This window comes from Nymphalis io, chromosome 10 (genome assembly GCF_905147045.1).
Source record: "Nymphalis io chromosome 10, ilAglIoxx1.1, whole genome shotgun sequence".
In the NCBI taxonomy this organism is placed as follows: Eukaryota; Metazoa; Arthropoda; class Insecta; order Lepidoptera; family Nymphalidae; genus Nymphalis; species Nymphalis io.
In genome coordinates, this window is record NC_065897.1 from 850,713 (window position 1) to 876,169 (window position 25,457).

General features: G+C 38.9%; 1 protein-coding gene and 1 non-coding gene across 10 annotated transcripts; both read left to right on the forward strand.

The window, feature by feature from the left end:
* The first annotated feature begins 4,283 nt into the window (after positions 1-4,283).
* On the forward strand, positions 4,284-4,357 carry Trnat-agu (transfer RNA threonine (anticodon AGU)). Its single transcript has one exon. It is a non-coding gene; the product is annotated as a tRNA-Thr (tRNA).
* A 9,198-nt stretch (positions 4,358-13,555) lies between these two features.
* LOC126771230 (uncharacterized) lies at positions 13,556-19,718 on the forward strand. 9 transcript variants are annotated; one of them, XM_050490997.1, is made up of 3 exons: positions 13,556-15,801; positions 17,479-17,651; positions 19,299-19,718. In XM_050490997.1, the coding sequence occupies exons 1-3, from the start codon at positions 14,304-14,306 to the stop codon at positions 19,515-19,517; spliced, it is 1,890 nt and encodes a 629-aa protein (XP_050346954.1). In that variant the 5' UTR covers positions 13,556-14,303; the 3' UTR covers positions 19,518-19,718. The 9 variants fall into 9 exon arrangements, with proteins under 9 accessions (XP_050346954.1, XP_050346955.1, XP_050346956.1 ...); XM_050490998.1 differs by having other exon boundaries at positions 17,479-17,631; XM_050490999.1 differs by having other exon boundaries at positions 17,479-17,631; positions 19,319-19,718.
* Positions 19,719-25,457: the final 5,739 nt, after the last annotated feature.

Below are 25,457 nucleotides of genomic sequence, written 5' to 3' on the forward strand. Positions count from 1 at the left end.
ATTGAGTCACACCCATTTGAAAACTGAGTCATAATTTTAATTCACTGAACCAAAAATGATGTAACAACCTCATAATCACCTCATAAATCTTATTTTGTCTTCAGGAGAAGATTGGATTGGAGATTATGGCACCATGCTCTTTTGTGATTGGTTGATACACATTTGGCAGATTTTATAACAGCTCATAATTATTTTACAATTATGTGACAAAACCGGCATATTTCGTGCAGCACATATTACGTATAAATTAAAGAACAAAACATACAACGAAAAATTCACTATCATTAAATGTTTCTACCGAATTCCATTTTCTCAATATAATAAAGAATGATACGCCTTATCTATTAAAAATCAAAATAAACTTTATTCAAGTATTTTAAAAGTACTTTGAATCATCAATTAACAAGATTAAATTCAATGTAATGCTGCAACCGGTTCGAAATATATTCTACCAAAATGCACTGGAAAAAACTTTCGGCCTTACTCATAAACGTTGCTTAGCGGCTGCTTAGTTAAACATTGTTGCATCTCTTTCTGTCATTATTAATTTAACATGTGAAAGAAGAAGATACAGCATTGTTTAACTAGTTTAGCCTTTATTAGTTATAATTGGGCTAATCAAATTACATAATTAACTAAATCTATATACACCGTCTTAAAATCGACAAGTACGTACTGACTCCATGTTTTTTTTGTATCTATTTATTATCTATCTTTTATATAATAATTCATTTATTATTTCATTGGTATAAATATATATAAACTTACTTTTATTTAAAAATTAAATCAAGATAAATACGATGCCTTTCAAGATTAAACTTAATATTGTAACATTTTATTTATTCTAACGTAAATCCCTTTCAAAAGCCTTCCAGGGGCCGAGAGGGCATTTGATTTAGATAAGGGCCCCTCTTAGATCAGGCGCCGGCTTGGCCATTGTACTCATGGCTCGAGTTGAATTTACGGAAATTTTAAGAAGCTCTGCAAAGTGGAAGCTATCGGACTTTTTATAATTATAAATAGTATACTATAATATTATAATTTCTAATATAATTATAGTACATATAATTATACAATAATACAGGAACACGGTATCTGTAGCCTTATATCTAGCCACTAGACAAACGGCCAGTCAATTATTAATTATAACATAATTCCTAGCGAAAGAACTTGACAAATTCGTATGTATAATAATACACGATAAACAAATCCACATTAATATTTACCATATAACGCTACCAAATATACTTTAAACGAGGTATGTTTGTTGGTAAGTTTCTACAAGCAATCTTGAATCGTTTTACAAGATTTAACTTAGTGTAAGCGTATCGTAACAGCCTGTGAATGTACCACTGCTGGGCTAAGGCATCCTCTCCGTTTTTTTTTCACCACGCTGCTCCATTACGGATTGGTGGAATACACATGTGGCAGAATTTCAGTGAAGTGATAAATGAAGACACATGGCAGGTTCTCTCACGATGTTTTCCTTCACCGTCAAGCACGAGATGAATTATAAACACAAATTAAGCATATGAAAATTCAGTGGTGCTTGCCCGGGTTTGAATTCACGATCATCGATCAAGATTCACGCGTTCTTACCACTGGGCTATCTTGGCTTTTTAACTTAGTGTGAAACACTATAAATATTAATACTGAATTAAAACCCACGAATACTAACTCTAACACAGTGCAATAAAACATTATTAATATGAGAATTAAATTTATTTGTAGGTAAATGTAAAATGTACTCAATATATCTGTAGTAATGTTAACGATGTTGTCAGACCATATAACTCCACTGGCATATTGTTCTGATAATAACGTAGTATTGATACTAATACGTTTCAATTGGATGGAAGGCACTAAATCGGCTTTCAGTACGCTTGAGGTATTGTGTTGCAAACTAATTGACTCTACGCGAAGCCTAGAAATAGGTAACATTACATTACATATATATTACATAATATATTATACCAAACTAAAATGAATCGTTCTATAAAAAATGTAAGCTCACTTAACGAATTTGAGTCCCAGATTTTAATGAACATTTTGGAAAAATTACCAACTTAGTTTAGAGAAAGAGAAAAAGAGAAAGCATGTTTAATAGATACGCTTATAACTTTAGTTTATTTCGTTACCTACGTGGCGACCATTTCTATGTTTTTATGTATGTTATTAATGTTGTTCTTGTGACTTTGTCAAATATCAAATATGAAACAATTTAAAACGGCAATTCTAAACTAATAAATGAAATGTTTTTTTGTAACGCCTTTCTAAAAAAACTATATAAACAGTATACATGAAACTTATATAAAAAAATGCAGCGCATTTTGAAGAAGGTTTTAGTGTAAAATATTATTATATGGGTTGTATCAAAAAAAATCGTATTCTTATCCGATCTACTCTACTACTGCTCTACAAAAAACATCCCCCTAGTTCAAAAAGTTTTGGTGCATAATCTATCACGCTAGTCTAATGACAGCCTATAAATACCCATATGGCAGATTTTCATACGAAACATGCAGGTTTAACCGCCGAGCATGAGATCAATTACAAAACAAAATAAATACATGAAAACACAGTCGTGTTGCATAGACTTGAACCCGTAATCTTCGGTTGATATTCACGTGTTCTAAGCATTGGGCCCTCTCGGCCAACACGTTCCAGTTACATGATCATATCGTAAGATAAAATTAATATGCAAAGTTACATTAAAAATAGTAGTCCAAAGTACATACCACATACATCCCACGTACATACCAAAAGGAAAAAGATGTTGTTGGCTGTTTTACTTTATTATTTAGGGTAACTTGACAGATAATTTCTAATCTATTGGTAAAACTAAAATTAATAACGAAGTGCGATAAAATCAATTAAATTAAAAAAGCCTAGAATCTTAAAAACGAAATGAATTTTAAAAATAAAATGTAACCTTTGTTTTATAGGAGCTAATTAATTCAATATAAGTAACTGTATACTATCTTAGACATAATTCTAATTGAACTTAAACAAACCACGAGCAAGCTGTCAACTTTGTTAAAACGATAACAACTCTGTAACGACAAGTCAGGCACTCGGCCCGAGACGAGTTTGAGTGACATTTTAATGGAGTCGAAAGAATTTATTCAGGACCTCTGCCGTTTCGGACGGACACACGGCGGCTCGCGGATAAAGTCATGTTTTTAAAGAATAAAAAATACTTGGACTCAAATGCGTTCGTTCGAATTTCAAAATTATTAAATGTTGTCGAATTTCAAAATGATTAATTGTGTTGAAAAAAGTTTAGATAAATTTATTTTGATATAAATAATTAAATAAATTGCTTAATTTATTAAACGGTGAAGGAAAACATCGTGAGGAAACCTGCATGTGTCTAATTTCATTGAAATTCTGTCACATGTGAATTCTACCAACCCGCATTGGAGCAGCGTGGTGGAATAAGCTCCAAACCTTCTCCTCAAAAGGGAGAGGAGGCCTTAGCCCAGCAGTGGGACATTAACAGGCTGTTACTGTTACTGTTACTGCTTAATTTATCGACTTAAATGGAATTGATTTATTACCATTCTTCTAATGAATAGTAAATAGATAATAAATATCAACGAATACTAACTCAGTGTGGGTGGGTTCCCTACGAAATGGACCGATGATATTGTAAGGGTCACGGGAAGCCGTTGGACGCGGGTAACACGGTCATGCGTGCGGTTATCGTGGAAATCCATGGGGGATTTTGTCCAGCAGTGGACGTTTTCCAGCTGATATAATGCCGATGATGATGATGACTAATTTCACGCGTTTTATCATTTATATCATACTAATTTTCGTTCGCAGCTTCACCCGTGTATTAGGAAGGGGGGTGATAGGTACCATATGTCCTTTTTAGTAGCCCTGACAATGAACGATACACATTTTTAAAATCAATTGTTGTATTACAAAGTTGTAGAAAACTACACACTTAGCACACAATGCTATATTTCACGAATATAATCTTACTTATGTTTACACGGAGATAAGCTAATTGACACTGTCACTGATTAATTAAAAATGACAGATAAATATATAAACCAAATGAATTCATAACAGCTTATAAAGTAAATAGCTAATAACTTTATAATTTTAATTCGACTCGCAAAGATTTGACTATGATAATGAAATATATACGATACGATGCTAAAGAGAATGAAGATATTGAAAAACTATAGTTAATCAAGTAAGTGAATTATATATTGATATCAGTGGAATAAATGAAACAAATACGTCTCATAGTTTTAAGGTAACTTTTCAGAGGCGCCGTGGCTTAGTTGGTTAAAGCGCCTGTCTAGTAAACAGGAGATCGCGAGTTCGAATCTCGCCGGGGCCTATAATGTCTTTTTTTTATTTATTTGTAATATTTTTACAAATAAATCTAAAAACTTTATTAGTATTAACAATGCTATTATCATTTATTAAGTAAAGTAAATAATTAATAGGTAAAGGCGGTGGCTCTGCGCCTGTTTGGATTGGCGGCCCATCGGATTATGAGAGTGCACTTATGTTTGAGCACCTACTTGTGCATTATATGTTATACACGGTTGGCTACTGTCTCTTGAATAGCAGAAATTGTTCAGGAAATTCATGATCAATATAAATTATATAATTATATTAATTGATACGCAACTTACTTCAAATACTAATAATTCTGACATAAAAACATTTTTAACAATGGAATAGACTCCATTCGTTTTCTTATTCCTAAAAAAAACATAAGTTTCCACATGAAAACCGCTGATAAAGATAAACCATAGTTTGAGAAGGGTGTGCTGTTCAAAATGTATGAGTTGCGGCCGATCTTACTAATGGATACTAAATGTCAGGAAATTTCTCCTTACTTTTGTTATTTTAGCTTTGTCTCTTTTGACATTTCATGTTCAACTACTAAGTCCGAGATGAGGTCTTTGCTTGACAGCTTGTAAAGCCGCAAATTCCGAGGTCCTAAGTTCAAACCCCGGGTCCGACTCATAAAGGTAATTAGGCTTATTTAATTGGTCTTCGTAAATTCTTAGTTGCTGCTCAGAGTTAATAAGTTAGCACAGTTTACAATCTGTTAGGCCTGCGCCAAAAATCTTTCCGTTCGTGTCAGATTCGCCATCTCATCAGATTATGAGAGTGGAAATAGAGACACGAGTGTGTCTGCGCATATACTTCTGCACTATAATATTATGTCCTGCGCAGTTTTCTAGTCTAACTTACCGCTGTGGCAATATATCGGTCAGGAATACTGCATGTCCGAGGCCTGGAATAATAAGTGATGAAAGAATCACTATCTTAAAACATATATAATTAAACTGGTCAATCATTCATTGCTTAGCTTTAGTTAATAACAAAATAGTTTTTGAATTGAAGGTCATATATAGTCATGCCATATCGTCCAAGCATGAAGTATTCCTCACAATTTTCCTTAATCACAAAGCACGTGGTGAATTATTCGCATAGGATTCGTTCGCTGAACCTGCGATCTTTGGTTAACTGTTAGCTGTTTATTTATTTATTAGGAAGCCAACATTATATACGAAGAAGTACATTTTATTAATGCGTATATAAAAATAGTGTAATAGTTTATACCAATTACAGGCTAACTAAACATGTAAATAAAAGGTCTTTTTGAGCGCTTTATTCAAGTTTCACTTGGTGATAGGGCTTTATGCAAGCCTGTTTGGATAAGCACCACCCACTCATCACATAATTAACCACAAAACTACAATACTTAATACCATTGTGTTCCAGTTGGAAGGGTGAGTGAGCCAGTGTAATTACCGGAACAATGGACAAAACATCTTAGTTCCCAAGATTGGTGGCGCATTGGCGGTGTAAGCGATGGTTAACATTTCTTACAATGTCAATGTCAACGATCAAGTAAGTCATACCTATCATATATAAAAAAAAAAACAAATCTTTAATTATAATAACAGTTGTCTTTAAAATATATAACTGTTCTTTATGTTTAGCCATGGAAGTGAATTCTAATTTGCTAGCTTTCAATCGCTGTTACATTAACGTACATTTCCGGGATAAAAATTGCCATCACTCTCCAGCCCAAAACCTATTAGAGCTTAAATCTTGTCGAAACGCGTCGACGCTGCTAGCGATGGAAAAAATTGAACTAACGCGCTTTCATATTAGGCTTATTTAAGTTAAATATTTATAAGGCCACTGTTTTTTTTTAAGTAAAATAAAATTCCATACATCAATAGCATGTATATAAATAATGTTTACATCATCATCATTAATATTTCGGAATATTATAGGGATGGAATTTATAGTCAGTTTGACTTTGTGATGAGCCGAGATCGCGGGTTCAAATCCAGGCAAGCACCACCTAATTTTCATGTGCTTAATTTGTCTTTATAATTCATTTCGTGTGCGGCGGTGAAGGAAAACATTGTGAGGAAACCTGCATGTTTCTAATTTCATTAACTTTGTGCCATATCCTTCAACCCACACTGGAGCAGCATGGTGGAATACATTCCAAACTTTATTCTCAAAGGAAGAGAGTTTATGCCAAAAAAAATTAATAACTGACCTGACTACCCACATTGGTCTAGTATACAGTAATCCACGATCTGGTTCAAATCCCGAATGGAGCCAATATAAGTTATTGGATTTTATCATCATATGTTTTATATTTAAATTATATTCATATTCTAGTTAAGCAATTTACTTATATACATAGAATAATAATTCGTTTAATTTGTATCATCGAGTGAATGTAAAGGACAATGACAGTGAGAGTCAATGACCACATAGGTATTATAGTTGATTTCCTACGAGTACCTTGACTAATTGTGACGTTGACAAAATATGTTACACTAATTGAACTACTGACGCCCCCCCCCCCCCCTCTGACTTCAACGGCGTCCTAAGCCGAGGTCTAGCGTCACAGGAGGCACCCTTAGAACTTCCGTTTTTCTTGAGCCCCTTATATGGCTTGAGTTCAACTCGCCCATCCCGCCCGGTGACGCTGTAGAGGCCACTAGGGCCATCAGCAATACAAAATCCGAAAAAAAACATACATCATACAAATGATAATATACAAATATATATATAAATATATATAGATTAGCTCTTGACATTTAAAATAAGTTCATAACATAAGTGTCTCAATTTTAGATAGGACTATGCTCTTGAGAGAAAGCCGGTGAGCATGTTTTGGCGCCATATTTGCAGTTAAAGTCTTCAATGGGCAGTTTGTGAGCAAAATAGTATCATGTTAGCCACAAAACGATGCAGTTGCATGAAGGTACATCTAGCCTTAAGTTTCGGCAGCGTATGGTACCAGATATTTTAGTATATTGCAAACGCAATAGCATCTTTTATTTGCATGGTAATCCTCTCTGCTTTGACTAATATTGTTCGTTACTCCTTAAAAACTTAAAATAATTCCAAAGAAATTATATTAAAGTACCACTATATTAATATAATATTAAAGTACCCACTCTTTAAGGTTCGTTTTGAGAAATTTCAATTTTACCTTCTCTTATAAGTCATAAAGTTTATGGTCGTTTCATTAAATAGTTTAAATGTAGGAAACATGGTTCAATAGCTGCCGTAGTGGAACTTCTAGCTGCGAGCTCGTAATCAGTGTGATCAAGTAGAAACTTGTCTTTTTCCACGGGAAAGTTTAATGAAATTGATATTTACTTTACACAGTATAAAATATCTTTGAGTAAGTTTTTTAATAAAAATCTTTGACAACAAAATGAAAAATGATGTAGGTTGCGAAAATCAAACTTAATTTAATCATTTATATTTGTGAAAACTCTATCTAAGTGATCAGTCATATGCGTTACCAGCTGAAGGAGTTGAGTCTGTATAATGATTAAAGATTACGTATTTATAATTTTTAAGTGTTAATAAGTAATTACAACTTCTTAATTTTTATCCGTGCAGTGACGGAGAAAGAATACATTTCACTGCCCCTCTCTTTCCCATGGGTGTCGTAAGAGGCGACTAAGGGATATCTGAGCGACCATCTGCTCATCTGGTGGTAGGATGCTAACATCCGCCTGGCTTGTTACCACCGTACGCATGGTGAAAAACTCGTGAAGTGGCTTGCACCCGCGTTTCGAGGTCAGCCAGCGTACAGCCAGTGCCCGAGCGAGTATTGCCGCGATGGGTGTTGGTCCAGTGGAGACGGCTGTTGAACCAATGCCGGGGGAAACTGTATTGACCTGCCGGTCAGGGAGACCCGAAGAAACGGCTGTTCCGCTGGCCGCCCGTGGCATAGTACAGGGGCCCGAGCGTGCCTAACCAGCTCGCGAGGCTGCCCCACCAGGACACGCATAAACTAGGGGTGGACCGTCGTGCCGGTTGGTGACCGGAAGGTGGGGTCCCGGCGGCCACTTCCGGGGGGGTTCGGGGGCCCTTCCGTCCGGCGGATCAGTATATTTTCCTTTTTGGCAAACATTTGGGAAAACACGCCTCAATACTTTGCCCATCCCTATCGTGGCAATACGTCGCTCGCTTCACGTCTCTTTTCCTAATTTTTCAAAATGGTAGCGCAAATAAGAAATAACGGTCGTTCAGCAGTGCACACCCCCACCATACCCACGCTGTTTGAGGTCGAGTTCTCTAACATCCGAGGACTCCACGCTAACCTCAACGCTGTCCACCACCATCTCGAGACAGCACGGCCAGCAATGTTGTTTCTCACGGAGACGCAAATACTCCGCCCTGCCGACACCAGCTACCTTAACTATCCCGGCTACATGCTTGAAGAATCTTTTAAAGCGAAAGCCGGAGTATGCTTGTTCGTCAGGGCGGATGTTTGTTGTCACCGATTGCGCTGCTTGGAGGACCCCTCCTTCTCCATATTGGTGGTACGTGTGGACCTGGTTCGTCAGAGTCGAGTCTACGTGTGCCTCTACAGATCCCACAATGGTGACTTGGAGACAAGCCGATTATTCGACCATCTTAGTCGGGTGGCAGATGCTGCGCAAGAGCAGTTTCCTAACGCGGAATTGGTGTTTTTGGGGGATTTTAATGCTCACCATGAATCATGGTTGAAATCCCTCAAAACTGACCATGCTGGAAGAACTGCTCATGCTTTTGCTCTCACACACGACTTGACCCAACTGGTTGATCAGCCCACCAGGATCCCAGACATTGATGGGCAAGCGCCTTCTCTACTGGATCTTCTGCTGACTTCTCACCCGGTGGAATATCAGGTTGTGGTTCAAGCTCCACTTGGTTCTTCGGATCACGGCCTTATATCTACCAAAGTGCCACAGGCCAAGCTGCCGCCATCAGCGGTATGCAAACGTCGCGTTTGGCACTATAAGTCGGCAGATTGGGACGGTATGCGCGATTACAATGCGTCAGTCCCTTGGACGTTGCTTCAGTGGGAATGACCCGACAGCTAGTTCCGCTGCTGTTGCTGATGAGATCATGTTAGGAATGGAATACTACATTCCTAGCTCAGATCTCATCAATAGGGGTACGCGTAACCGTTGGTCCACGCGTGAATGTGCCGACGCTGTATCATCTAAGCAGGCGGCATATCGCGCGTGGATCAACGGCTGCATTAGCGGGGCATCTAACATTGACTCACTGAAAGCAAACAACAATAAAAATTCCAAGTCCTGTAGGAAGGCATACACGAGAGCGGATGCACAGCGCATTGTACAGATTGGTCATGACCTTATTTCGCATCCTAGGGGCTCCCGTAGCTTCTGGCGTCTGACCAAGTCTGTGCAAAACAATTTCTGCCAACCTTCGCTGCCACCGCTCAGAAATCCGGACGGATCGCTAGCTCACAGTCCGCAGGAGAAAGCCGACCTCCTGGCTAAACTCTTTGCCGACAATTCTGTGATCGATGATTGTAGTGCGCAGCCACCAACAATACCTTCATGTGGCCGAACGATGCCTGACATCAAAATCAGGCAACGTGATGTGCGTGCGGAGCTGCAATCACTCGATATACGGAAAGCTAGCGTCCCCGATGGAATACCAGCCACTGTGCTGAAGAAGTGCGCGGCGGAGCTGTCTCCTGTGTTAACGCACCTGTTCCAACTTTCTCTCTCTTCGGGATGTGTACCGGAGGCTTGGAGAAGAGCTAATGTGCAAGCGGTTCCCAAAAAAGGGGATCGGTCTGACCCGGCAAATTATCGGCCAATAGCTATCACCTCAGTACTTTGTAAGGTGATGGAACGGATTTTAAACAACCAACTGATCCATTACCTAGAAGATCACTGTCTAATTAATGATCGTCAGTACGGGTTTCGACCAAAACGGTCCACAGGTGATCTTCTAGCGTACGTAACGCACCTCTGGGGTGAAGCTATCGACAAGCATGGAGAATCGTTGGCTGTCAGCCTCGATATCTCCAAGGCTTTCGACAGGGTCTGGCACAGAAGTCTTCTCTCCAAGCTACCAGCATATGGTCTGCCTGCTCAGCTATGCACCTGGATTGCCAGCTTCCTACACAAGCGTAGCCTTCGTGTTTTAGTAGATGGTTGCGCTTCACAATTCTATGTAGTGAATGCTGGCGTCCCCCAGGGATCTGTGCTATCTCCCACACTCTTTCTTTTGCATATCAATGATATGCTCTCTCTTGGGAACATACATTGCTATGCAGATGATAGTACAGTGCATGGTGGATACCACGGACGCGCAGTGGCTGGGCGGGCGGAAACTGAGGAGAGGCGGGAGAATCTTGTTATTGAACTCGATAGGACATTAGAGCTCATCGCCAAATGGGGTTCTGATAATCTTGTTGAGTTTAATGCCAAGAAAACACAGGTGTGCGCTCTCACAGCGAAAAAGTCACCATTTTACCCTCATCCCTCCCTCTGTGGCACACCGCTGATGATACAAAGCAAAATCGCCATGCTGGGGATGGACGTTCGCTGCGACCTTAGTCCAAGGGATTACATCGAGGCTATTATAAAAACAGCTTCACGAAAACTCGGAGTTCTGAACAAGGTGCGGCGTTTTTTCACGCCACAACAACTGTGCCTGTTATACAAAACACAGGTACGGTCTTGCGTTGAATATTGCTCGCACCTTTGGGCTCCGCTAAGTACCTAATGGAGGCCTTGGACCGGTTGGAGCGACGTGCAGTACGCATTATTGGCGACGTAAAGGTCACAAACACCCTTGAACCTTTACAATTGCGTCGCGAGATAGCAGCACTGAGCGCTTTCTATCGTCTGTATCACGGCGAGTGCTCTGAGGAATTATTCTCTCTAATTCCTGCTTCCCTCTTCCTTCTTAAGTCCACGCGAGCTGGTTCTCGATGTCACCGCCTAACTGTGACATCAATTCCATCGCGCACAAAGAAATTTGGCAACTCCTTTCTTTGTCGCACTACCAAAAAATGGAATTCCTTACCAGCTCACGTGTTCCCCTCCTCTTACAACCCGGGTTCCTTCAAACGAGGCGTGAAGAGGCATCTTGCGGGCCGGCAAGGCGGGGTCGGCTAGTACAGAACATTCTTCCCGACTGTACTGGCCGTCGTCGCGTTTGGACTCTACTACCACTTACCATCAGGTGGAGTAGAGTCATTTGCCATCCCGGGGCATTTAAAAAAAAAAAAATCATCATCGTCATTACAATTTCCCTGACCGTATCCCATATACGCTACGCATACGCTTTTTATAATATAATAATACAAATTATGACTACTTAGAATGATAGATGCTAAAATGCTAGCGATAATTTGTCAATAAAACACAATAATTCTGACACAGTGGGGCAATAATAATTAACTAACAGAGGTAAAAATGTGGTATTTTTTGAACTGCTTTGTTATTGATATGTTGTTTACATATAATAGTATATCATATCAATCGTATATATCGCATATCATATGTTGGGGTGTAGTGGAGTGTTCGCAATTATTATTAACCTCCACGATCTCTTCTTTAGTGGCTCCAAGAAGCTGTAATCACAGCGGCCACACCCTGGGCAACCACGTTAGTGGGCTAAACCTAAAGAAGGGGACTAATTCACGAATATCTGTGAGTTAGTTATCGGTGGCTCCCGAAAAATAAAAAGGTAACGTGGAAAACCTGAAGGGCATTTGTCAGAGTCCATATAGTGACATATGGCCTTTCCACTGCATCCCGACTACTGTCGATCGTTCCGGTTTACCGGACCATCGGAGCACAGATGTAGGGACGAGTGAAGTGGATCTGCACCCGCGCAACCGCTTATCCACTATAAAAAAGTTCACGCGCAGATGACCCTAATTATTCTTCCCGGATCTGATTTTAAAAGTCCTGCGGCGATGGGGTGAAGGCAGTGGGGTCAAGGTATCGATGTACCGAGGCTTTAGTTGACACCCTGCACGTAGGCGGCCAGGCGAGAGTGGTCGCTCCCGGAACCGACAGATGGCGGGGTTCTGGCTGGTGACAAAACAGCCTTTAGGATCGCTGTGCTTTCCTCTGCATAGAGGAAGGGTCTAGAAAAGGTGGCTCAAACATAGTCCGTCTCATCCATCATCTAGGTGCTAAGCCGTGGGCGCCTGGACATCGATAAATGCGGTAGAAAGAATAAGCGAAACAAACATTTTACATTCATTACTCAACAACTTTCCATTGCCACCTGGAATGTAAGAAATTTAGTGGATAACGACCATAACTTATGCCCGGAGCGAAAAACTGCTCTTATAGCGCGAGAACTAGCTACAAAATCGATATAGCTGCAATTAGTGAAACCCATCTGTGTGCTTGCGGTGAGCTATGTGAACCACTCGGCGGCTACAATTACTACTGGAGCGGTCGTCCTGACGGTGAGAGAGCGGGTAATGGTGTAGGTTTTGCTATACGCAATAAACTGGCAAGAGATCTGAGTGACTTACCTGAGGCTGTCAATGACCGTCTCATCACTCTACGTATACTAATCGCACGCAACAAATATGTCCATCTATTTAGTGCCTATGCACCCACCTTGCCATCACCGGATGAAGATAAAGAGGCGTTTTACCAACAACTTCGTCTGGCTCTTGATGCTGTACCAAGACATGATAAGATCATTTTGCTCGGGGACTTCAATGCCCGAGTAGGGACGGATCACGATCTCTGGGTTGGTATCCTGGGCAAACATGGTATTGGGAGCTGTAATGATAACGGTACACGTTTATTGTCGCTGTGTGCCGAACTTGATCTTAGTATCACAAACACTTTTTTTCGCCTTTCTGATAAATTTAAGACCTCGTGGATGCACCCTAGATCCAAACACTGGCATCTTCTGGACTATGTCATTGTCCGCCGTAAAGACCTACGGGATGTTCTCATAACGAGAGCAATGCGTGGGGCGCTGGACTGGACTGACCATAGACTCATTAGATCGAAAATTCGCTTAGTGCTTAAAGCTCCACGACGGACACCCCACAAAGTACCATCAAAATTAGCCTTCTCGAAACTCATAAACTCAACAGAGTTAGGTAATAGGGTGGATTCAGAATTTGCTGTATGTGCTCCTCAAACTGAGTTTTGCTCAATAGAGGATGAGTGGAGATATTTTGCAAGAAACCTTCATGGCTGTATCCTAAACATCATTGGTAAACCATTGTCGGCGCTTCACATATACCGACGACGAGAGAGGCGCGGGGCGCGGGGCGCGGGCTAGCGGCCCGTTGCGCGTGCGCCGCGATTCACCGGTCACTCAGCGAGCGACAGCCAACTAGGCGGACACTTTATCGTCCTTGCGTGCAATTTGAATACGCGAATAAATTATTATAATACAGTCCAAGTCTTATTACACCGAAGTCCCGTTAGGGCTCCTTCATTTTCTGGCCCTTCGAAGCGAAAAACCTGCATACTTCCGTCGCATTACAAATGCAACGCAACGGTCATTGACGTCGCGTGGTTTACATTGACCGCGCCCAAGGACAAAGGACAAGAAGTCGTCTCCGTCATCTACGTGGCAGCCTTTGTCGTCTGAAGAAGCTGATGTCAGGGAGTATAATTCTGTATTTGAGTGAGTCCATCCAATTACTTATTTCCAACTTTCCCTATTGAAAACTTCTTTTTGCTGAAATTTTTATTTTTTAAATATTTCTCCATAATTAATCTTCTAGTTATTCAAGTAATATATTGCTTAATTACTTCATTGATGCATTATTTAATTATTTCATAACAAAAAGTACGCACGCACTTGACACGTGTTAACCTTGAAACCGGTCAAGTCTTATCGCTTTGAATAGAACCCGTTCGTCTACGCAAACAGGTGCTGCATTTTTTATATCCATTCATTACGATTCCTTTGTTTAATTTTATTTTTTATGACTCTTTTTTTGTTTCACATTGCAACATAAAAACTTTAAGATGTCTGATAATTTAAAAACCCTTATTAAAAAACGTAGTTCAATAAAGTCTAAATTAACAATATTTAATAATTATTTAATGTTAATAAAAAGCAGTCCCGAATTATCAGAGTTACAACGTCTTGACCTCATGGAACGTTTTCGTAAATTTGAAAATTTATATAATGAATTTGATGACCTGCAGAATACGATTGAACTACTTTCCGAGGATGCCGAGTCTACGTTTACTGAGCGTGAGGACTTCGACCGTCAGTATTTCAATCTGGTGGCACTCACGCGCAGCCTGCTCGGTGCTTCGTCCAACGGTACTGGATCTGAGGCGGGCTTCAAAGATGCTGACTCAGGTGCACATATTTCCAATTCAAGGAATTTTATTCGTTTGCCTAAAATAGATTTACCGCATTTCGACGGGACCTATCAATGCTGGCTAGAATTTCGCGATACTTTTACATCTTTAATTCACAACAATACTACCATTAATGATATCAATAAATTCCATTACCTTCGAGCTTCACTCCAGGGTAATGCAGCTTTAATTATTAAAAATATTGATTTTAAAGGGGATCATTACAATATTGCATGGGATCTTTTATGCGAACGATACAATAATAATCGCATTCTCGTCAATAACCACATACAGGCCCTTTTTGATGTCGAGTCAATAACAAATGAGTCTAGTGTTTCAATTAGAAATCTAGTTGATACGATCAATAAAAATGTTAGGGCATTAACAACATTAAATCAGCCCACTCAATATTGGGATACTTTACTCATTTATATAATGTCTAAAAAATTAGATTTAAAAACTAGTCGTGATTGGGAAGAACATAGAAACAATACTTTAAAAGATGATCCCACTCTAGCACAATTTTGTTCTTTTTTAAACAAAAAGGCAGATTGGTTGGAATCCGTCGAATCAAATATTAATCTTTCTCAAAATAATATTATTGTTGCTTTAAATAATAATCATTCAAATAAATTTGTTCCAGATAAAACTACTCAAATACCAAAAAAATCTAATAATAATTTTAATAAATGTCCGCTTTGCTCCCAAGCACATGCTTTATACAAATGTGATTCATTTCGAAGTTTATCTATTGAAAGTCGCATACAAAAGGCAAATGATTATAATGTTTGTCTTAATTGCTTACGGTTAGGCCATTCTGCTAAGCAATGCAAACTATCACATTGCAAATATTGTAAAATAAAACATAATACGCTTTTGCATTTAAATTCGAATGACTTCAAAACTGTCAATTCATTGCTTTCTTCTTTGCACCTTGCTACGTCAAATGTTGCACTTCCGGCCAATTGCTTGCAGCTTGCTACTTCTGCGCATGTATTACTGTCCACAGCTCTGGTGAACGTGATCGGCGCGTCGGGTAAAAAGTACACTGCACGTCTACTGCTGGACAACGGTAGCACGGCCAACTTTGTTACGCAGACATTCTTCGAGAAACTGGGTTTGTTACGACGCGGTACTAGCACCAGGGTAACAGGTATTAATAATCGTATTTCTACTAGTACACAGTCTTGTCACCTCCTAATAGAGTCTTTATGCTGTGCCTAGACTGTAGATATAGAGTGTCATATCTTGCCTGAAATTACAAAAGTGTTACCGTCGTCTTTCGTACACATCAATCACGTCTCTATTCCTTCAGGTCTTAAACTAGCGGACCCGAACTTCAACGTTCCGTCGGCCGTAGATATCCTGGTAGGGGCTGAAGTGTTCTGGGAGGTATTAAGTAAAAATTATATAGATTTAGGGAAAAACTTACCTAAATTACACGAAACTAGATTCGGATGGCTAGTATCAGGTAGTATTCCCCACCAATCTAAACAAAAATCTATTTTTAATCATTTTTGCCATCACACTAATGTCACTCCCGACCTTACTCAATTCTGGGAGCTTGACAACGTTTCTTCAAAACATTCATATTCTCTAGAAGAAAAAGCATGTGAGCAAATTTTTAAGCAAACCACTGTTCGTAACAATGATGGTGGATTTGTAGTCACCATGCCTTTAAAGGGTGACCCTAGTAATTTAAGTCAATCTTATTTTCATGCTAAAAATAGGTTTTTATCCCTTGAAAGGCGATTTAGGCGTGACCCTATTTTTAAAAGGCATTATATTGAATTTATGCGAGAATATGAAAACTTAGGTCATATGACTTTAGACTCGCACTCTACTTCAGTACCTGAAATCTCTAAATTTCAATATTTTATTCCCCATCATGGAGTTGTTCGAGATTCTAGTACCACGACAAAACTACGCGTAGTATTCGACGCATCAGCCTCTACCAGTTCGGGTGTGTCTCTTAACGACATACAGATGGTCGGACCAGTAGTTCAAGACGACCTGTTTTCAATTTTAACACGTTTTCGTCAGCATAGGTACGTGGTTTCAGGTGACGTTGAAAAGATGTATAGGGCGATTGAATTAAATCCAGTTCAACGACCTCTTCAAAAAATTATTTTTCGTTTTAATTCTTCAGAACCTCTAAAGACCTACACATTAAATACGGTCACTTATGGTACTGCCTCTGCCCCCTATTTAGCTACAAAGTGTCTCACAAGTCTAGCTGATAACCTTGACGACTATCGTGTTCAAAGCGCTATTCGTCGTGATTTTTACGTAGACGACTATTTGAGTGGAGGGAATACCATAAGCGAAACTATCGAAATTTCAAAAAAGGTACATTCGGTTCTATCATCAGCTAAATTTAATTTACGTAAATGGAGATCAAATAATCCAGAAATTCTTAGACAAGTTACTAATAGTAAAATCGAATCACAAAATACTCTACATTTCTTTGATCAAGATCCGAATTCTTGTCAGGCTAAAACTTTAGGTCTTAATTGGGTTTGTGATTCAGATTCCCTTACATATACTATTAATATAACGCCAAATACTAAAATTACTAAACGTCATGTTCTTTCTGTAATTAGTAAAATATTTGATCCACTGGGTCTAGTAGGACCTTGTGTCGTTCAAGCAAAAATCATTATGCAGAGACTTTGGATAAATAAATATGATTGGGATGACGAGATGTCACACGAGCTTAAAAATCTTTGGTCGACATTTGAAATCACTTTGATATCATTAAATAATTTAAAAATACCACGATGGGTTTTGTGTCAAGACTCTATTAAACACGAAATTCATGTCTTCACAGATGCATCGGAAAAGGCGTACGGGGCATGTCTGTATATTCGATCAAGTAGTGATAATGGCTCTACAAATGTACAGCTTCTAGTCTCTAGAAACCGAATAGCGCCTGTCAAACCGACGACCATACCGAGGCTTGAACTTTGCGGAGCTTTGTTAGGTGCAAGGCTGTGTACTAAGGTTCAGGAATCGCTTACCATACCCATTCATAGATGTAGCTTTTGGTGTGACTCTACCATAGTTCTAGGATGGCTTTCAACTCCTTCTAATCAATTAAAACCTTTTGTTAAAAACAGAGTCAATGAGATTTTGGAAATCACATCTGGTCACTCCTGGAGCTACGTACCGTCGAAGGACAACCCGGCGGATCTTGTTTCCCGTGGCCTCAGTGCCGACGTAATAAACGATACACCTCTGTGGTGGTCCGGTCCTTCTTTTTTACTTCATGGTAAAAAGGAGTGGCCGAAAATGCCAAACACAGAGAAACACGATTTGCCGGAAGTAGTTACTCATTTCATTAGTAATTGTCGCAATCATTCATACGTTTATCATTCAGACGCAATCACGCATTCATCAATCATTAATTGCTTATTAGAAAAATATTCTAGCCTAAATAAAATTTACAAAATATTTACATATATACAAAGATTTATTTATAACTTAAAACATAAAAATAAAATGCATGGCAATCTTTCTGCAAAAGAAATACAAAATTCAATAAATACTATTATACATCATTGTCAACTTGAAATGTTTCCTGAAGAGTATAATCTTTTAAAATCTGGTCAGAAATTGCCACGCAAAAGTAGATTGCTTCCTTTGACTCCATTCATTGACAATCATAATCTCATTCGCGTGGGCGGGAGGCTTGACAACTCCCCCTACGATTTTAACATAAAACATCCCATTGTAATTTGTAGTAAGCATATTTTTACTAAACTTTTATTTCATATGCAACATTTAAAACTTTTACATGCCGGCCCACAATTATTATTGTCACATATAAGACAAAGTTATTGGCCTCTAGGTGGCAGAAACTTATCTAGTCTTATCGTAAATAAATGCCTCACATGTTTCAAAAATAGAGCACAAAATGTACAGCCTCTAATGGGTCATTTACCTAGTGCTCGAACTAATCTGGAATTTCCATTTCTCAACTGTTATGTAGATTACGCGGGGCCAGTATTGATAGCCGATCGTAAAGGCCGCGGTTGCAAACTTATAAAATCTTATATGTGCATCTTTGTTTGCTCAGCAGTAAAAGCAGTGCACTTGGAGCTCGTCTCTGATCTTAGCACTGATGCTTATATGGCCGCGCTACATCGTTTCATAGCGCGTCGAGGCAAACCGCGGACGATAACATCTGATAACGGCACGAATTTCGTAGGCGCATCCAACGAAATACAGAAATTTATTCAATCATCGAATGTTGCGTGTGAGATAGCACAAGAGGGTATCGATTTCATTTTCACACCTGCTTATAGTCCTCATTTCAACTCTTTAGCGGAAGCAGCAGTCAAATCATGCAAGCATCATTTAAAAAGATTACTTTCTCTAACCCATTTCACATTTGAGGAGATGACTACGTGTCTCACTCAAATAGAAGCGATTCTAAATTCGCGTCCTCTAACACCTCTCTCTTCAGACCCTAATGATTTTTCGGCACTAACTCCTTCTCATTTTCTAATTGGACGACCACTCTTATCAGTACCATGCTCTCGGGTGACTGAAGCCGACATCACTCGACTGGACCGATGGAGGAGAATCCAGTACATACGACATCACTTCTGGAGCCGCTTCCATAATGAGTACACTTCTTTGCTACAGGCCAAATCCAAATGGTTTAGTTCCAGAGGGGAGGTGAAACCAGGGTCTTTAGTCCTAATCAAGGACAAAACAACACCACCGCTGCTCTGGTCCCTGGGTCGGGTCACACAGACCTTTCCCGGCGTAGACGGAGTCACGCGGGTGGCAGAAATCAAAACGAAGAGAGGAACAATTCGTCGCGCTTTCAATAACATCTGCCCCCTTCCTGATCAAGATTGAAGAGCACTCTTCAACCCGGGGAGTATGTCGGCGCTTCACATATACCGACGACGAGAGAGGCGCGGGGCGCGGGGCGCGGGCTAGCGGCCCGTTGCGCGTGCGCCGCGATTCACCGGTCACTCAGCGAGCGACAGCCAACTAGGCGGACACTTTATCGTCCTTGCGTGCAATTTGAATACGCGAATAAATTATTATAATACAGTCCAAGTCTTATTACACCGAAGTCCCGTTAGGGCTCCTTCAACCATTAAAGAGAAACCAGGACTGGTTCGACGCATTTGATGATGACATCAAACTACTCGTAGAAGAGCACAGACATATACTGAACTCAAAATTGGCGAATGTACATAACAAAAAGGAATCACAACACAAACTAAGATTGAGAGTTCGCGAACTTAAGGACAAATGGTGGAAGGAAAAAGCTGCTGAACTTCAGCACTACGCCGATATGAACCTCACCGAAAAGTTCTTCGAAGCCATACACGCGATTTACGGCCCGCGACTCAGAAAAACGGCTCCGATATATTCAAAAGATAGGCAGCATCGAGTTACGGATAAAAATTCTGTCTTGAAACGTTGGGCTGAACATTTTAATGATGTTCTGAATCCTACCACACTCAGTGCTAACCTGTCCTATGTAAACTCACTTGAGGATTTTCCAGTCAGTGAATACCTAGACAATCCACCGACATTTGAAGAGTTTGTGAAAGCAGTAAAGCGTCTCAAAAATTCAAAAAGCCCAGGAATGGACCAACTACCAGCTGAGGTCTAAGTATAGTGGTAAACACATTGTTAGCAGGCTTTACCATCTTATCCTTAACGTGTGGGAAACTGAAGAGGTTCCACAAGAATGGAAGGATGCGATAAATTGTAAGCTATACAAAGGGAAGGGAGATGTTTCCGATTGTAGCTCTTACCGAGGTATATCGCTCCTCTCCAGTGCCGGCAAAATCCTTGCTCACATCATAAACTCCCGTCTCAGTGAGTTGGCTGAACAGCATCTTCCCGAAAGCCAATGTGGCTTTCGTCCCAGTAGAGGAACTGTTGACGCCATCTCAATTGTAAGGCAACTTCAGGAGAAAAGTCTCGAACACCAACAGCCCCTATTCATGTGCTTTGTTGATTTAGAGAAGGCATTTGATAGGGTAGCACGCGAGGCTCTTTGGCTTGTTCTGCAAAAATTGGGGTATCCGAAGAAATTCGTTAATTTGGTTCGCCAACTTCATGTTGGCATGAAAGCCCAGGTTCAGCACGAAAACGAATTGTCTGAGGATATTGTAATAACTAGCGGAGTTAAGCAAGGATGTGTCATGGCACCCACACTTTTCGCCATATACTTTGCTGTGGTAATGAGAGACGCGCTGAAGAGGTGCAGAAACCAAATTCAACTTAATTTCAGGACAGAAAAGGGCGTGTTTGATATTTCAAGATTTCGGGCGAAGACTAAGATCCAAAAGATCTCCATATTGGAGATACTTTACGCTGATGACGTATGTCTTATGTCCGACAGCATGGAACATCTCCAAAACTATGTTGACGTACTCCACCAATCTTGTCAACAGTTTGGCCTGGTTATAAGTGCTACTAAGACACAAATCATCAAACAACCACCAAGATATTTCCAAGCGGATCCAACGGCACTAAATCTGGATGGGAAACCACTAGAGGAAGTCACTCACTTTAAATATCTTGGGAGCAACATTCGATCTGACAACACATTGGCTTCGGAAATCCCATCACGCATTGCCTACGCTGCCGCCAATTTCGGAAGACTTACTGATCGTATGTGGAAATCCCATGACCTCAAATTAGAGACAAAGATTAGTGTCTATAAGGCACTAATTATCCCTGTTTTATTATATGGCTCAGAGACATGGTGTATCTACAAATCAGACATCAAAAAACTTGACACATATCACCTAAGGTGTCTACGTTCAATTTTACGTATCAAGTGGCAGGATCACGTCCCTAACTCAGAGGTCCTGCGTCCTGCTCTGGAATTTATGGCATGGAAGCTCTTCTGATGCAACGTCAACTCAGATGGTGTGGGCATATCCTACGCATGGACGATCGTCGTTTGCCTAAAGCTGTATTTTATTCGGAGTTAGCTAAAGGCAAACGGAAGCATGGTGGACAGTATTTGCGATACAAGGACGTGTTTAAAAGACATCTAAAAGCTTGTGACATTGGCATAGAGTTTTGGGAGGAGCTCGCTTCCCAAAGGGCATCTTGGCGCTCTACCATCTACAAAAAGATCAAAACGTTTGAGGAAAACCGTCTTCACGCACTAGACGAAAAGCGCCAGTTAAGAAAAGAGAGACCTAAGCCATCCTACACATACACATACAACTCTGTGGGCAAATTGTATTGTAACACGTGTCGTAGGGTTTTTAAAACCAAATTTGGTCTAGCGAGCCATATTAGGGCTCATGCTAGAAATAACAATTAATTTTTAGGGTCGCCGTCATCGAAATCGATGAGGAGGACTATATATCATATGTTGTCTAATAAAAATGTTTAAAACAAATCACGTTTACGAAATTTACAAATTTAGAACGAAACCTACTCCTACGAAATTTCGATTTAAATATATCGTTCACAGATAAAAAAACGCACGTATAACGGAATTTCTAAAATGGCAGCACTCAGGTGCGAGGGAGCGATCCTCACTAACAAATCTAATTTATACGTTCATCGTCACGTTTGACTTTTGATCGGCCATTTTCAAGCACCATTTGATTTTACAGAGCTATATTTTTTTTCGCTTTTCCAAACAAGTGCTCGATTCTGTTAGCACATAATTAAAGGGTTCGTTAAAGTTTATTAATTGTAAATGTAGAGGTCAACAGGTAAATATATTTTTGATTTTATGTAATTAAGCAGCTTGTTTGAGTCAAAACATTTAAATGTGCTGTAAAAATATAAATATATGAAACAGAAGGTGGGCCAGGATAGCGAAAGAAGTGTTGGGTGGTTGTAACAATATTTATTTAAACAGGCAGAGTAACCACCCTGCTCAAGTTTAACAATAATTATGATCGTTCATTGTAAATACATCGCTTTTTATACAAAAGTTAAATCATTATAATGTCGGTAGTTGTAAAAATCATATCACAAAGTTGAATAACATTAAAACAAAATTTATAATTAAATTAACTTCAATAAATATTAGGTTATTCTAAATTATATACGCGTTGGTCGTAGCGTTGAGTTTAACACTCGGCCATCCTGAAACTGCCATGTCCCACGGCTGGTAGAGTTTTCACCGGCATCGGATATCTGGAAAAAAGCAGGCCAAAAGTATATCGTTTCATATTAATGTATTGTTACTAATTAGTAATATTTTCTTCTTTTACTTATAATTGAAGCCTTTACCAGTGACATATTTTAGTCACACAGACGCTTTTAGTCAAACGGACGCTTTTAGTCCAACAGACGCTTTTAGTCAAACGGACGCTTTTAGTCCAACAGACGCTTTTAGTCAAACGGACGCTTTTAGTCCAACAGACGCTTTTAGTCAAACGGACGCTTTTAGTCCAACAGACGCTTTTAGTCCAACAGACGCTTTTAGTCCAACAGACGCTTTTTTTCACACAGACGCTTTTTTCACACAGACGCTTTTTTCACACAGACGCTTTTTGTCACACAGACGCTTTTTGTCACACAGACGCTTTTTGTCACACAGACGCTTTTTGTCACACAGACGCTTTTTGTCAAACAGACGCTTTTTGTCACACAGACGCTTTTTGCATATAATTATGCATATGATATATGCGCGCGCGCACATAACACATTCTTATTATGATTTTCTGGCACTAATATTAAGTAAGAATGTATTTCATTGTACATATTAATACTTATACTTTATCTCTGCTTTTAATTTTCTTTTTATTTTTCATAATCAAAATTTTAATTCTATGTGGCCTTTCTTTAGTAATAACTGTACAACCATTTCTGTAACGCTGTTGATTACAAGAGTATATACTGTATCCGTAACAGCCTGTGATTGTCCCACAGCTGGGCTAAAGGCCTCCTCTCCCTTTTTTGAGGAGATTCTAGACATACCAAAAAGCTTAAATTAAATTATGTAAAGTATCAAAATTGGATCTAGGATGATCGTTTTATTTTACCTCCAGAAACCAGCTGTGAAACAAGTTGGCGCAAACCACGTCCTGATTCGAAGACGTGCTTCGGAGCAGCGAAGCCGTCGATTTAATGTTATGAGATGAATATCATTTCCCAATTCAATCACGTCACTCGGCTGCATTCTGCATTGTAGTCTGATGAAACGCGCAACGATACGACGACTTATATTGAATTTTGTGTTTATATGATTTTAATTAAATTGCTAGCTTGACCTTGAATGCGGGTGCACATTAAACATTACCGCTCGATACGTGATATTACATCGTTATAAACTTTTATCATAAATGTTCAATACTAATAATATTAAGATGGGTCCATCTTAAAATCATATTAAAACCAACGCAAAAATAATCATAGGAATCGATTCATAACAAAAGAAAAAAACAAACCTAAATCTACTTACTTACTTTTTTTCTTATATAAAATCCTTTTGACTGATTTGACAACGCACATCTACAGCTATTGTCTAGAAAGCTGATATTTGAAACATAGATATATTTTATAACGTAAGCAACCGCTAAGAAAATATTTTTGGAAGTTATACTTCGAGTCGTGGAAATTACTTAATAAGTGCATACAAATACGGACGGGTACAATATATAAAATAATTGAAAAGTTGTTTAAGAAAAGTGATAGAAGGTAATTTTCAATATTATAATATTATTTCACTTAATTATTTACATTATTATTATAAATAAATATGAATTCTATTAATAGCGATTCCTCTCAATCTACAATCTGACTCCACTTGTAATAATTCAAAATACTCGTTATGTCTACTCGAATAAATGTAATTTGATTTGATTTATGACATCATTAATTTAACAAACATACATATGAGTTGATCCTCGTTGGAACCGCCGTATAAACAAAAATATCAAAACACTAAATTTTTCAGCACATTACCGCGAACAAAGGGAAGTCAAGCTCGATTTGTATGTCACCATCCGAGTGGTGGCTAATTGACAATCAGACGACTGTTCCGACGGCATATTCTGTTTTCGCAATGATTTATTTTGTATACATTATTGTGATTCAATAATATCGCGAAGATGATAAAATTTTAATGTTTGATTTTATTTTGGTAAATGATTTCAACCGGTATGATCATTTGTTCTCGCGTTTCTTCTAAATTACTAATCATAATAAATCGTTAGAAGCGTCTTGCTTGTCCACTAATTATACACTTTGTAACTTTACTCCAAAAGCAGTATGGCGTTTACTAGATGACTTAAGGTATTTAAAAATATGCCGTATTGGGTTTCAACTAAAAGTGATTAATTAGCATTTATATTTAAATATATAACTAGCTATTTTTCGCTGCTTTGCCTGAATCAACTCGATGATTGGGTAAACTTATAAAATCATAACATAAATTTCAGAGCGTAAGTTTTTAGTCGGGTTTTAGTTTTTAAACTTTTACTTGTATAAATAAAGTATACCACTTACCGTCAAGTGGAACGTTTGGCCGTCTGCCTACTTATCCAATATTATTAAATAAAAATATCATTGAATGTATTTAAAGTAAAACTTCATAACAGAGAGAAAATTGAGGTTGAATTAATTTGAACGCAGCATTTCTATGTATAAAGTTTTGTTGTGTTGGCGATAATAATAAAATGTAACACGTTTATGAAAAAAAAATGTTTATGTATGTGTCTGTGTGTATATGATAAATGATATATAATGTAAAATATTTAAGGTACCTGCAACGGCGAAATGTATCCGGAATAAGACCTCGCCAAAATCGATACCTGTGCAGTCGTAAGCTATATTTATCATACAGTCGGGGTT

Excerpts from the sequence above, each read along its gene's own strand:
- LOC126771230 (XM_050490993.1), top strand. The coding sequence starts at position 14,304 with ATGTCTGATAATTTAAAAACCCTTATTAAAAAACGTAGTTCAATAAAG. Across the intron at positions 15,802-17,478 it reads TACTAGCACCAGGGTAACAG|ATGCATCGGAAAAGGCGTAC; the intron begins GTATTAATAATC and ends ATGTCTTCACAG.